The sequence below is a fragment of the Balaenoptera acutorostrata genome, chromosome 18, assembly GCF_949987535.1.
Source record: "Balaenoptera acutorostrata chromosome 18, mBalAcu1.1, whole genome shotgun sequence".
NCBI lineage: Eukaryota > Metazoa > Chordata > Mammalia > Artiodactyla > Balaenopteridae > Balaenoptera > Balaenoptera acutorostrata.
The window spans coordinates 29,514,136-29,529,183 of NC_080081.1; the positions used below are offsets into that span (position 1 = coordinate 29,514,136).

Genomic DNA, 15,048 nt, shown 5'->3' on the forward strand with positions numbered 1-15,048 from the left:
TTCATAACTTAGCGAATTTATAACTGATGGATTATTTACCTCCCCCTATTCTTGGGTAGTTAGAGAAAGGCTGTCTCTCTCTTATTTCCTATTATATCCCCAGTTCCCAGCACAGTGTCTGGTGCATGGTCGGGTCTCAGGAATTACTTGTTGAGTGACTGAGTGACTGATAACTACAAGTAGTGGATATGAGGGATAGAACTAGCCAAATAAAAGGTTTTATATTTATAAACTGTAATCTCAAAAACTTGTCATATTTGGTTGTTATATTTTCTTTCTAGCATTTAGAAATGAGTAAAATGATTGTGGCAACCCACTTGGAAGGATTTTATATGAAGTAAATATATAAAGCCTATAAATTTCTCTGTAAAAAGGAAATCAGAATTAACGAAGTTTCTGATTAGAAGCTTAGTTGATTGTCTCATGCGGGGGAAATGACATATATCAAACGTTTATAACTGTCCATTATTAATTTGAACTGTGCTCAGGTGACTTATGAGATGGTTTAATGTGGTAATATCTAGAGTCTCAATTGGCCTCAACTGTCAGAGTGAATCAAAATTTGGAGGTGGGCTCATGTATAGTTTAAAAATAATATTCAGTGTAACTATTGCTTGCTAAAATCCTCTTGGCTAAGGCTTACGGAAACTTGTGCATTTATTCAGCATATATTTATTGAGAACTAACAATATGTCAGGGCTTGGTGGACCAGACAGACATGGTCCCTTTCCCTTTGAGGCTCTGAGAGACAGTTGGCCATTACAGAACTTAAATGTTAGAGATATGTGGTCTAATGGTTATGGATATAGACTCAGACCCTGGCATGGCCACTTTTTATTTGGCTAACTAGCTTAAATTACATAACTCTTCAGAGCTTTTCTTAACTTTTCATTTTTTTTCCACCTGTAAAAGGGAGCTAATGATAATACCTGCTTCCTATGGCTGTTATAAGGTTATAGGAGATAATGCTTATGAAATGCTTAGAACAGAGCCTGGCACATGTAAGGGCTCAAGACATGTCAGCTAATACTGTTAATAATAGTAAATACTATTTCTGTATATGCATATCTTTTTCAAGTATGCTAAATACTAACAATGGGAATTTTTGAGGTATGCTTAACCAAAAGACTTAAGTTAGTATAGGGTGAAAGGGAAGGTCACCTTAAGGAAGTGGTATCTGAACTAATAATATAGAACAGTTTTGCCAAAGTGTGGTATGAGAATTATATTGTTTGTGATTTAAATAAAACAAATACTTCAACTTTTTAAAAATGTTTATATTTTAGTGTATGTTATAAAAATACTCAACAATCTTTGATTTTTACTGTTATTACTACTGGATAAGGTTAAAATGCTTTAGTCAAATTTAAAATTGATGCAAAAAATATTAAGATAATATGAGTGGCACTTGGATATGGCAACTATAATGAATGCAATATGTGAATAAGTGAAATTTAGGAACTAGCTGTACGTTGGATTGTGGAAGAAAGCATTGTAGATTAAAAATGTTCGAAAAATACTGCTTTGGAAAATCTCGCAGGTTTCTACAAAAACAATGTTATTTCAGAATACTCTGGTGAGTATTTTACTCTGTTTTGCTGAGGCAGGTCAAAGCAAGTAAAGTACATGATTCAGAGGTTCCGTTGTTCTTGGGTCAGGAAAGTTTGAAATCTAGTGACCCTTCTGAGAATTGTTGAGCGGTGCTGCCACTTAGAGCAAGCGTTCAGGAGAAGCAGGCTTGAGCTAATGCCAGAGTAAAGATTTGTCCCAAATCTAGATGATAACATTTTAAGAGTTTGAAGCTTCATTACAAAATTATAAAATTAATTTACTGATACCCTGCCCATCTTTTGGCTACTATTTCCCGTCTTGGTGGGTTATTTTATCCCAGAAATGAAAAGTTCTGCGTTGAAGTGGTCCTTTTACGTTACTGATGGTTTACTAGGCCCAGAAAGGCTTTTTTGTTGTTTCTCACCAAGTTTGTATCTTTCCTGTAGGTTTGGTAACAGATTTGAAGGGCCATTTTGTAACTCAGGTAGCTATGGGCAAAGCTCATACTTGTGTTTTAATGAAGAATGGAGAAGTTTGGACGTTCGGTGTGAATAATAAAGGACAATGTGGGCGCGACACCGGTGCCGTGAGCCAAGGTGGGAAAGGTAGGTGTTCAACGTGCGGATATTAAATTTTGTGTTGTTTTTTTCAATCGCTTTTCAGAACACCGTGGTGAAGAATCTTACTCTTTAAAAAACAAGTGGCTTTTTGACTTCATACTTAAAAGTTATGAAAACTACTAAATTTCTTATTTATTTGTCAGTCTATCACTCACTGGAATAATCAATATACTTTAGACTTCTAATTTCTGAGCAGATGAGCTTGCTTACTTGTATCTTTTTCTTAATTTTATATGAAATGTAATAGCACTTCTTTGATTTAGCATTTTTAGTCGTTGAATTATCCCAGAAAAGTGCATTTTTGAAACTCTTTGTTATTCGGTCCTTTCATACCCCATGTTTTAGTTATAACAATTTTTGGCAGCAGTCTATCTGCAAATATTATCTTCCTGTTTAACAGCATGTACTACCTGTAGTTTAGTCAGTTCTTGACAACTAAGAGTGATCTGTAAGAATACTTGACCCTTTATCAAGAGTGAAATTGTAGATGCACCTTATATACTGTATCCTTTGCCCCAACACTCAGGCTGTTGAAGAAGGATGAGAGGGGTTAATCCTTTGCCATGTTTGTTGTGGGTTTTTTGTTTGTTTGTTTGTTTGTTGGTTATAGTTGTGTCTACCTCATTCTTACTCTCAGTTTTTACTTCTAGCTGCTATCAGTGTTGTCCTATACCCTTCACTCCAATTTCAGGTTTTCTCTTTTTAATTTTGTATAGATGGAGAATAGGAAATAGAGACATATTATTAGAATTAAGCACTAAACTGTATTTAAAGCATGAATGGGTTTGAGGATTAATATTTGTATAAATTAACAAAAACAAGTTTAGTTTTTTTGGGGCCTTCTTGATGGCAGGCTCATCTGGATATCAGGAGCCCTCTATTTTTTTTCTTCACCTTATTTATATTTGTGTGTATTTAAAATACTTTAATTTTTAAAAGAGTAAGTCTATTAGAGCATATTGATTTTAAAGAAGAGGGGAGAACAAAATGAAATGAATTACTCAAAAATGGAAACTTTTTTTTCTTCTTGCTGAACTAGTGAGCCATGGATTTGGATAACACCTACTAGGCATAAAGGAGAGAAGCAGCTTAGTTTTCTATATATAGTATAAATATAGATTCAAATTATATTTTATAAGAGTTCTGAACTGAATAAAACTGTTCTTTATTATCCTGAAACTATGTTTACACCTATGTTCTGGATTCTTAAGGTAAATTTTGTAATAACCAAAATGAAATTGTTAAAAGTTGTTTTTACTTAATATAAATCACACCCACTCTGTTAGTAAGTAATGCATTAGAAAGCAAACTGGTAGCATAAGACACATAATGAATACAGGTTGCAGAGTTGCAAAGAAATAAAGGATTTTTTAAAAGATGTTTTTGAAAAGAAAACAGGAAAAGTACAGAAAATAATATTGCAATGTAAAAAAATTGTGTATCTACCACCACGTCTTACCATTTTTCAGTAAAAAAATATATAGATAAGATTCAAGTGTCCCACATTCCCCTTCTAAGGCTTATTATTGTACTCCATCTCTCTCCAGAATTAGTCACAATCATGACTTTGATTAATATCCTTTCAGTCATGTTCCTGTATTTGTACTTGTTTTTATATATTTTGTATATTATATGCTCATATTTTACACATAAAAAGAAGATTTTTATAAGTGCTAATCTATTTATATTTTTCTGTAAATTTTTTTTTTAATCTCACCATTGTGTTTGAAATATAGTGACACTGGTACATATAAATCTGGATGACTCATGTTAACTGCTGTGTAATAAACCGTGCGACTAACATATCACAGTTTATCTATTCTCCTGCTGATAGATGAGTTATTTCCAGTTTTTCACTATTATAAATAATTTTAAAACCTCCTTTATTCATGTTTCCTGGCAGAAGTATGTGAGACTTTTCTCTAGTGTTGTAGATTTCAACTTTGCTAGATTTTTCTTGAAAGAGGTTGTACCAATGGATATTCTTAGAAGTAAAGTCTGATTTTCCATATCACACTAATAGTATTGACAGACTGATTTTTGTCATTTTGATGGCTATGACATGGTTTTTCATTGTAATTTTTTGTTATATTGAAGTATAACATACATGTAGAAAAGTACACATAGCATAAGTGCCCATCTTGATGAATTGTCACAAAATGAACAACACATTCATGTAATCAGCACCAAGATCAGGAATATTACCAGCATCCCAGGAAGCCCCCCTTTATGTGCCTCTCCAGTTACTGTCTACCTCTCCACTTAACACTATAAATTAGTTTTGCATGCATTTGTACTTTATATAAATGGAATCATATAGTATGAGTTCTTTCGTGTTTAGTTTCTTTTCATTCAGCTTTATGAGATTCATCCATATTGTTACCAGCTAGTTATATATTGTTCATTCTCATCATTGTATAGTATTAAATTGCGTGAATATACCACAGTTTTAAAATCTTTTCTAGTATTATGGACATTGGGGTAGTTTCTAGTTTAGCTTATGTTAGTGTTGCTGTGAACATTCTAGTAAATGTTGGTGAAGATATGAGTGCCCTTTTTTTGGGTATTTAACTAGGAGTAGAATTACTGAGTCTCTCTTGTAATTTGCATTCCTTTGACTATTAATAGTGAGTCAGATTCTCTTCAGACTTTTCTTATTTGCTTGCCTTTTTTCCTATTGATTTGTAGGAATTTTTTGTATACTGTACTGTATGCCTTGCAAATATCTTTGACCAACCTGTGGCTTATCTTTCACATTTATTTATGGTTTCATTTGTTGTATGTAATTTTTAAATTTAGACAAGTTCATCATTGTTTTTCTTTATAAATTTTTGCTTTATGTAGTCAGGTTGGGGCCTTTATTTTCCATGTGCATTAGAATCCGTTTTTCTACTTGTCACAGTGGTTGGGATTGCTTTGAATTTGGAGATTAATTTGAACATGATAGTTATAGTATTGTTGGGATGAGTAAATGAGTAATACGTGTAGAGCCAGTTACAAGTAAATGCTCGATGTGGTTTAGCTATTGTTGTTGTTAAAAATATGACTTATGCCTTCTTAAGGATTGCTTTATTCTAACTCTTGACATAGTTATCCAATACTTGGTCATCTATCTAATTTCTCAACCTGTCCACAGATTAGAATTGGCAAAAATAAAAAAGATTATGTATCCTATGAGTTCATTTTTTGATTAGACAGACTTGTACTGAGTCTGTTACAAGTGTAAGTGGTCAGAGAATAAGGTTGACTAAGAATAAGTGATGAAGTGAGTAAGATAGAACCTTGTCTTTGAGGATCTAGGTCTGCTATGAAAGACAAACATAAAAAATAATTACTTGATTCCCACAGATTTGCTCTTTCATTATATGGACTTGTAGCACTGTATGTTCTTCATAATTCTGTCGCAGTTGTGTGTTTATACTTTTCAGTATGGTTATTTGATTCATGTCAGTTTTTCTTACTAGCTTGCAAGCTTTGTAATTGCTCATTATCACAGTCCTCAGTGCCCAGAGCAGAGATTTGCAAACCATAATCTGATGCCTTATCTTCTCAGGGGCCTGTTTCTGTATGGCCCTTCAAGCTAAGAATGTATATTATATTTATAAAGGGTTATTTTTTTTTTAAATGTGACATAAACTTATGTGGCCCCCAAAGCCTAAATTATTTACAATCTAGCCCTTTACAAAAAAGTTTGCTGACTCTGACATAAAGGAATGCCTGGGGCATAGTTGGTGTTCAATCAAAAAAACAATAGTTGAATGAATTATAACACAATTAAATAAGTTGTAATTGAGGTATAAACAGGCTTTGAAGAGATAATCACTTACCCTGGAAAAAACTGTAAGTGCTTTCATAGGAAATGACCTCCGAGTTGAGTTTTTGAAGGCTGAAAAGGAGTTTCTCTGGTAGATGAGATAGGAAGAGGCATCCGATAAATGAGGCAGAGAGATACAGGTGGAGCAGGAATGAGCACAGGCCCTGAGCATGTGAAAGGACACAGGATGTTTGTAAAGCAGAGGGAATTTAGGTTCAGCTGGAATATAGTTTGCATGGAGGAAATGAGGTTGGAGAAAATCGGGAGCCATGTTGCGACTGACTGTATCTTCCTAAGAAGTTTTGTTCTTTTGAAGACCTTTGAAAGACATGGGAGGTTTGTAAATTGTGAAGTCATAGGATCAAATACATATTTTAAGAAGCTGATTTCCGGGCTTCCCTGGTGGCGCAGTGGTTAAGAATCCAGCTGCCAATGCAGGGGACACGGGTTCGAGTCCTGGTCCAGGAAGCTCCCACATGCCACGGAGCAACTAAGCCTTTGCGCCACAACTACTGAGCCTGCGCTTTAGAGCCCGTGCTCTGCAACAAGAGAAGCCACCGCAATGAGAAGCCCGCATACTGCCACAAAGAGTAGCCCCTGCTCACCGCAAGGAGAGAAATCCTGCATGCAGCAATGAAGACCCAACGCAGCCAAAAATAAATAATAAATTAAATAAATCAATAAAAAAAAAAGGCTAAATTCCAACAATGAGAGGATGTTCTAGATTGGAGAACTCTTGGCTTTTAGAATGTGGTTGAGAAACTTTCTTTGGTCTGCTGAACAAAAGTATTGGCGGTGAGGATGGAGAGTAGGGACTAAAATCAGAAAAAATTAGAAGTACGAGTGACAGAAAGTAACAGCTACGAGATACTCCTGCCATCACTGCCTCTTTTTGCAGAAAGGAAATGGAGAGAGCATTTATTAGTGGTCCCTAAACTAAATTTTATTTTTGTTCCTCTAATATATTATCATTCTTGTGTATATTCATTGGGATTAGTATGTGTTATACATTTTTTTAATTGGGAAATAAAATTACCAGTTTTTTAGACATGGGAATAATCTAGATGAAAATTATAAACTGATCTTTCAAATAGGGTTTGGAGTTGAAAATATGGCAACAGCAATGGATGAGGACCTGGAAGAAGAGCTAGATGATAAAGACGAGAAGTCCATGATGTGTCCTCCAGGCATGCACAAGTGGAAGCTGGAGCAGTGCATGGTGTGCACCGTGTGTGGAGACTGTACCGGTTACGGAGCCAGCTGTGTCAGCAGTGGGCGTCCGGACAGAGTCCCTGGAGGGTAAGAGAATGACTAATACTCAAGATACAATAATAGTAGAAATCACGCAAAACACATTTCTTTTCAAGGTTTACTCTAGAGTTCATTCTGTTGTGCTGTTCTTAAAGTCACACTGGCATATAATTATAATTCTTATAATTGTTTTCTATTATAATTTACTTCAGTGTTATTTTATTTACTGTGCTTTTCTTTCATTTGATTTGTTTAAACCTTTTACTTTATTTTATTTTATTTATTTTTTAACATCTTTATTGGAGTATAATTGCTTTACAATCGTGTGTTAGTTTCTGCTTTATAACAAAGTGAATCAGCTATATGTATACATAAATCCCCATATCTCCTCCCTCTTGTGTCTCCCTCCCACCCTCCCTATCCCCCCCCCCCCCCCCGCATCCCACCCCTTTAGGTGGTCACAAGCACGGAGCTGATCTCCCTGTGCTATGCGGATGCTTCCCGCTATCTATTTTACGTTTGGTAGTGTATATATGTCAGTGCTACTCTCTCACTTCGTCCCAGCTTACCCTTCCCCCTCCCCGTATCCTCAAGTCCGTTCTCTACATCTGCAGCTTTATTCCTATCCTGCCCCTAGGTTCATCAGAACCACTTTTTTTTTTACATTCCATATATATGTGTTACCATATTGTATTTGTTTTTCTCTTTCTGAGTTACTTCACTCTGTATGACAGACTCTAGGTCCATCCACCTCACTACAAATAACTCAATTTCAGGTTTTTTTAATGACTGACTAATATTCCATTGTATATATGTGCCACATCTTCTTTATCCATTCATCTGTCGATGGACATTTAGGTTGCTTCCACATCCTGGCTACTGTAAATAGAGCTGCAGTGAACATTGTGGTACATGACTCTTTTTGAATTATGGTTTTCTCAGGGTATAGGCCCAGTAGTGGGATTGCTGGGTCGTATGGTAGTTCTATTTTTAGTTTTTAAAGGAAACTCCATACTGTTCTCCATAGTGGCTGTATCAATTTACATTCCCACCAACAGTGCAAGAGGGTTCTCTTTTCTCCACACCCTCTCCAGCATTTATTGTTTGTAGATTTTTTGATGATGGCCATTCTGACTGGTGTGAGGTGATACCTCATTGTAGTTTTGATTTGCATTTCTCTAATGATTAGTGATGTTGAGCATCCTTTCATGTGTTTGTTGGCAACCTGTATCTCTTCTTTGGAGAAATGTCTATTTAAGTCTTCTGCCCATTTTTTGGATTGGGTTGTTTGGTTTTTTGATATTGAGCTACATGAGCTGCTTGTAAATTTTGGAGATAAATCCTTTGTCAGCTGCTTCATTTGCAAATATTTTCTCCCATTCGGAGGGTTGTCTTTTCGTCTTGTTTATGGTTTCTTTTGCTGTGCAAAAGCTTTTAAGTTTCATTGGGTCCCATTTGTTCATTTTTGTTTTTATTTCCATTTCTCTAGGAGGTGCGTCAACAAGGATCTTGCTGAGATTTATGTCATAGAGTGTTCTGCCTATGTTTTCCTCTAAGAGTTTTATAGTGTCTGGCCTTACATTTAGGTCTTTAATCCATTTGGAGTTTATTTTTGTGTATGGTGTTAGTGTTCTAATTTCATTCTTTTACATGTAGCTGTCCAGTTTTCCCAGCACCACTTATTGAAGAGGCTGTCTTTTCTCCATTGTATATTCTTACCTCCTTTATCAAAGATAAGGTGACCATAGGTGTGTGGGTTTATCTCTGGGCTTTCTATCCTGTTCCATTGATCTATATTTCTGTTTTTGTGCCAGTACCATACCGTCTTGATTACTGTAACTTAGAGGTATAGTCGGAAGTCAGGGAGCCTGATTCCTCCAGCTCCGTTTTTCTTTCTCAAGATTACTTTGGCTATTTGAGGTCTTTTGTGTTTCCATACAAATTGTGAACTTTTTTGTTCCGGTTCTGTGAAAAATGCCATTGGTAGTTTGATAGGGATTGCATTGAGGCTGTAGATTGCTTTGGGTAGTATAGTCATTTTCACACTGTTGATTCTTCCAATCCAGGAACATGGTATATCTCTCCATCTGTTTGTATCATCTTTAATTTCTTTCATCAGTGTCTTATAGTTTTCTGCATACAGGTCTTTTGTCTCCTTAGGTAGGTTTATTCCTAGGTATTTTATTCTTTTTGTTGCAGTGGTAAATGGGAGTGTTTCCTGAATTTCTCTTTCAGATTTTTCATCATTAGTGTATAGGAATACAAGAGATTTCTGTGCATTAATTTTGTATCCTGCTACTTTACCAAATTCATTGATTAACTCTAGTAGTTTTCTGGTAGCGTCTTTAGGATTCTCTGTGAATAGTGTTATGTCATCTGCTAACAGTGACAGCTTTACTTCTTCTTTTCCAATTTGGATTCCTTTTGTTTCTTCTTCTCTGACTGCTGTGGCTAAAACTTCCTAAACGATGTTGAATAATAGTGGTGAGAGTGGGCAACCTTGTCTTGTTCCTCCTCTTAGTGGAAATGGTTTCAGTTTTTCACCATTGAGAACGATGTTGGCTGTGGGTTTGTCATATATGGCCTTTATTATGTTGAGGTAAGTTCCTTCTATGCCTACTTTCTGGAGGGTTTTTATCATAAACGGGTGTTGAATTTTGTCAGAAGCTTTTTCTGCATCTATTGAGATTATCATATGGTTTTTATCCTTCAATTTGTTAATGTGGTGTATCACATTGATTGATTTGCGTATATTGAAGAATCCTTGCATTCCTGGGATAAACCGCACTTGATCATGGTGTATGATGCTTTTAATGTGCTGTTGGATTCTGTTTGCTAGTATTTTGCTGAGGATTTTTGCATCTATGTTCATCAGTGATACTGGGCTGTAGTTTTCTTTCTTTGTGACATCTTTGGTTTTGGTATCAGGGTGATGGTGGCCTCGTAGAATGAGTTTGGGAGTGTTCCTCCCTCTGCTATATTTTGGAAGAGTTTGAGAAGGATAGGTGTTAGCTCTTCTCTAAATGTTTGATAGAATTCGCCTGTGAAACCATCTGGTCCTGGGCTTTTTTTGTTGGAAGATTTTTAATCAGAGTCTCAATTTCAGTGCTTGTGATTGGTCTGTTTGTGTTTTCTATTTCTTCCTGGTTCAGTCTCAGAAGGTTGTGCTTTTCTAAGAATTTGTCCATTTCTTCCAACTTGTCCATTTTATTGGCATATAGGTGCTTGTAGTAATCTCTCATGATCCTTTGTATTTCTGCAGTGTCAGTTGTTACTTCTCCTAATTCATTTCTGATTCTATTGATTTGAGTCTTCTCCCTTTTTTTCTTGATGAGTCTGGCTAATGGTTTATCAATTTTGTTTACCTTCTCAAAGAACCAGCTTTTAGTTTTATTGATCTTTGCTATTGTTTCCTTCATTTCCTTTTCGTTTTTTTCTGATCTGATCTTTATGATTTCTTTCCTTCTGCTAACTTCGGGGGTTTTTTGTTCTTCTTTCTCTAACTGCTTTAGGTGTAAGGTTAGGTTGTTTATTTGGGGTGTTTCTTGTTTCTTGAGGTAGGATTGTATTGCTATAAACTTCCCTCTTAGAACTGCTTTTGCTGCATCCCATAGGTATTGGGTCGTTGTGTTTTCATTGTCATCTGTTTCTGTGTATTTTTTGATTTCCTCTTTGATTTCTTCAGTAATCTCTTGGTTATTAAGTAGTGTATTGTTTAGCCTCCATGTGTTTGTATTTTTTCAGATTTTTTCCCTGTAATTGATATCTAGTCTCATAGCGTTGTGTTCAGAAAAGATAGTTGATACGATTTCAATTTTCTTAAATTTACCAAGGCTTGATTTGTGACCCAAGCTATGATCTATCCTGGAGAATGTTCCATGAGCATTATCAGAAAGTGTATTCTGTTGTTTTTGGATGGAATGTCCTATAAATACCTATTAAGTCCATCTTGTTTAATGTATCATTTAAAGGTTGTGTTTCCTTATTTATTTTTATTTTGGATGATCTATCCATTGGTGAAAGGGGTGTGTTAAAGCCCCCTTCTATGGTTTTATTACTGTCGATTTCCCCTTTTATGGCTGTTAGCATTTGCCTTATGTATTGAGGTGCTCCTATGTTGGGTGCATAAATATTTACGATTGATCCCTTGATCATTATGTAGTGTCCTTCTTTGTCTCTTGTAGTAGTCTTTATTTTAAAGTCTATTTTGTCTGATATGAGAATTGCTACTCCAGCTTTCTTTTGATTTACATTGGCATGGAATATCTTTTTCCATCTCCTCACTTTCAGTCTGTATGTGTCCCTAGGTCTGAAGTTGGTCTCTTATAGACAGCATATATACGGGTCTTGTTTTTGTATCCATTCATCCAGTCTGTCTTTTGGTTGGGACATTTAATCCATTTATATTTAAGGTAGTTATCAATATATATGTTCCTATTACCATTTTCTTAATTGTTTTGGGTTTGTTCTTGTAGGTCTTTTCCTTCTCTTGTGTTTCCTGCCTAGAGAAGTTCCTTTAGCATTTGTTGTAAAGCTGGTTTGGTGGTGCTGAATTCTCTTAGCTTTTGCTTGTCTGTAAAGCTTTTAATTTCTCTGTCAAATCTGAATGAGATCCTTGCTGGGTAGAGTAATCTTGGTTGTAGGTTTTTCCCTTTCATCACTTTAAATATGTCCTGCCACTCCCTTCTGGCTTGCAGAGTTTCTGCTGAAAGATCAGCTGTTAACCTTATGGGGATTCCCTTGTATGTTGTTTGTTGTTTTTCTCTTGCTGCTTTTAATACTTTTTCTTTGTATTTACTTTTTGATAGTTTGATTAATGTGTGTCTTGATGTGTTTTTCCCTGGATTTATCCTATATGGGACTCTCTAAGCTTCCTGGACTTGAGTAACTATTTCCTTTTCCATATTAGGTAAGTTTTCAACTATAACCTCTTCAAATATTTTTTCAGTCCCTTTCTTTTTCTCTTCTTATTCTGAGACCCCCATAATTCAAATGTTGGTGCATGTAATGTTGTCCCAGAGGTCTCTAAGACTGTCCTCAATTCTTTTCAATCTTTTTTCTTTATTCTGCTCTGCAGTAGTTATTTCCACTATTTTATCTTCCAGGTCACTTATCCATTCTTGTGCCTCAGTTATTCTGCTATTGATTCCTTCTAGAGAATTTTTAGTTTCATTTATTGTGTTACTCATCATTGTTTGTTTGCTCTTTAGTTCTTCTAGGTCCTTGTTAAACGTTTCTTCTGTTTTCTCCATTCTATTTCCAAGATTTTGGATCATCTTTACTATCATTACTCTGAATTCTTTTTCAGGAAGACTGCCTATTTCCTCTTCATTAGTTTGGTCTGGTGGGTTTTTACCTTGCTCCTTCATCTGCTTTGTGTTTCTCTGTCTTCTCATTTTGCTTAACTTACTGTGTTTGGGGTCTCCTTTCTCAGGCTGCAAGTTCGTAGTTCCCCTTTGTTTTTGGTGTCTGCCCCCGGTGGCTCAGTTTGGTTCAGTGGGTTTTGTAGGCTTCCTGGTGGAAGGGACTAGTGCCTGTGTTCTGGCATATGAGGCTGGATCTTGTCTTTCTGGTTGGCAGGGCCACGTCTGGTCATGTGTTTTGGGATGTCTGTGACCTTATTATGATTTTAGGCAGTCTCTGTAGTAATGGGTGGGTTTGTGTTCCAGTCTTGCTAGTTGTTTGGCATAGGGTGTCCAGCACTGTAGCTTGCTGGTCGTTGAGTGGAGCTGGGTTTAGCGTTGAGATGGAAATCTCTGGGAGAGCTTTGGCCAAATGATATTATGTGGAGCCGGGAGATCTCTGGTGGACCAGTGTCCTGAACTCAGCTCTCCCACCTGAGATGCACAGGCCTGACACCCGGGCAGAGCACCAAGGCCCTGTTAGCCATATGGCTCAGAAGGAAAGGGAGAAAAAGAGAAAGAAAGAAAGAAAAAATAATAATAATAAAATAAAATAAAGTTGTTAAAATAAAAAATAATAAAATAATTATTAAAAATAAAAAAATTAAAAAGTAATAAAAAAAAAAGAAAGAAGAGAGCAGCCAAACCAAAAAACAAATCCACCAATGATAACAAGTGCTAAAAACTATACTAAAAACAAAAAACAGACAGACAGAACCCTAGGACAAATGGTAAAAGCAAAGCTATACAGACAAAGTCACACAAAGAAGCATAAGGATACACACTCACAAAAAGAGAAAAAGGAAAAAATATATATATATCGTTTCTCCCAAAGTCCACTGCCTCAGTTTTGGGATGATTCGTTGTCTATTCAGGTATTCCACAGAGGCAGAGTACGTCAGGTTGATTGTGGAGATTTCATCTGCTGCTTCTGAGGCTGCTGGGAGAAATTTCCCTTTCTCTTCCTTGTTCGCACAGCTTCCGGGGTTCAGCTTTGGATTTGGCCCCACCTCTGCATGTAGGTCGCCTGAGGGCCTCTGTTCTTTGCTCAGACAGGACGGGGTTAAAGGAGCAGCTGATTCGGGGGCTCTGGCTCACTCAGGCCCGGCGGAGGGAGGGGTGCGGATGCGGGGCGAGCCTGCGGCAGCAGAGGCCAGCATGACGTTGCAGCAGCCTGAGGTACACCATGTGTTCTCCTGGGGAAGTTGTCCCTGGATCACGGGACCCTGGCAGTGGCGGGCTGCACAGGCTCCCGGGAGGGGAGGTGTGGAGAGTGACCTGTGCTTGCACACAGGTTTCTTGGTGGCTGCAGCAGCAGCCTTAGCGTTTTATGCCCGTCTCTGGGGTCCGCACTGATAGCCGTGGCTCGCGCCCATCTCTCGTTTAAGCGGTGCTCTGAATCCCCTCTACTCGCGCACCAGGAAACAGTGGTCTCTTGCCTCTTCGGCAGCTGCAGACTTTTTCCCGGACTCCCTCCCGGCTAGCTGTGGCGCACTAGCCCCCTTCAGGCTGTGTTCACGCAGCCAACCCCAGTGCTTTCCCTGGGATTCGACCTCCGAAGCCCGAGCCTCAGCTCCCAGCCCCCGCCCGCCCCGGCGGGTGAGCAGACAAGCCTCTCGGGCTGGTGAGCGCTGGTCGGCACCGATCTTCTGTGCGGGAATCTCTCCGCTTTGCCCTCCGCACCCCTGTGGCTGCGCTCTCCTCCGTGGCTCCGAAGCTTCCCCGCTCTGCCACCCGCAGTCTCCGCCCGCGAAGGGGCTTCCTAGTGTGTGGAAACCTTTACTCCTTCACAGCTCCCTCCCACTGGTGCAGGTCCCGTCCCTATTCTTTTGTCTCTGTTTTTTCTTTTTTCTTTTGCCCTACCCAGGTACGTGGGGAGTTTCTTGCCTTTTGGGAGGTCTGAGGTCTTCTGCCAGCGTTCAGTAGGTGTTCTGTAGGAGTTGTTCCACATGTAGATGTATTTCTGATGTATTTGTGGGGAGGAAGCTGATCTCCATGTCTTACTCCTCTGCCATCTTGAAGGTCTCTCTTATTTTTTTTCCTCAAGTTCCTCAGTTCATTTTATTACTTAAATTTTTATTTCACAAAAAAATGTACTTGTACACATATTGTGTTTTTATGGATTGGTGAATCTATTTCTATGGAGTGTATTTCCTGGACTGTTACTGCTTGTTTAAAAAGTATTGGTTTTTGTTTATTTGTTTTGCTTATGGTGGTTAATGTTTTTTAAAAATGAAGGGTTTCTGTTTTCACTAACAGCAGAAAAAAGGCAGTTACTTTTGAAATACTGCCAGTAGCAGATCATATAATTCTTTAATTTCTGTCAACTCAGTGAATGTGAAGTGATATCTCATCATTATTTTCATATATATTTCCATGACTCACATTTTTCCTGGATGTTTAAATATAC

The 15,048-nt window shown here is 37.4% G+C and overlaps 1 protein-coding gene across 14 annotated transcripts in view; it reads left to right on the top strand.

The window, feature by feature from the left end:
* Positions 1-15,048, top strand: part of MYCBP2 (MYC binding protein 2) — a 272,533-nt gene that overhangs the window by 65,364 nt on the left and 192,121 nt on the right. For all 14 annotated transcript variants that reach the window (XM_057532563.1, XM_057532564.1, XM_057532570.1 and 11 more), the window contains 2 exons: positions 1,998-2,156; positions 7,080-7,284. In XM_057532563.1, the coding sequence (XP_057388546.1) occupies positions 1,998-2,156; positions 7,080-7,284 (364 nt within the window). The remainder of the gene's footprint in view (positions 1-1,997; positions 2,157-7,079; positions 7,285-15,048) is intronic.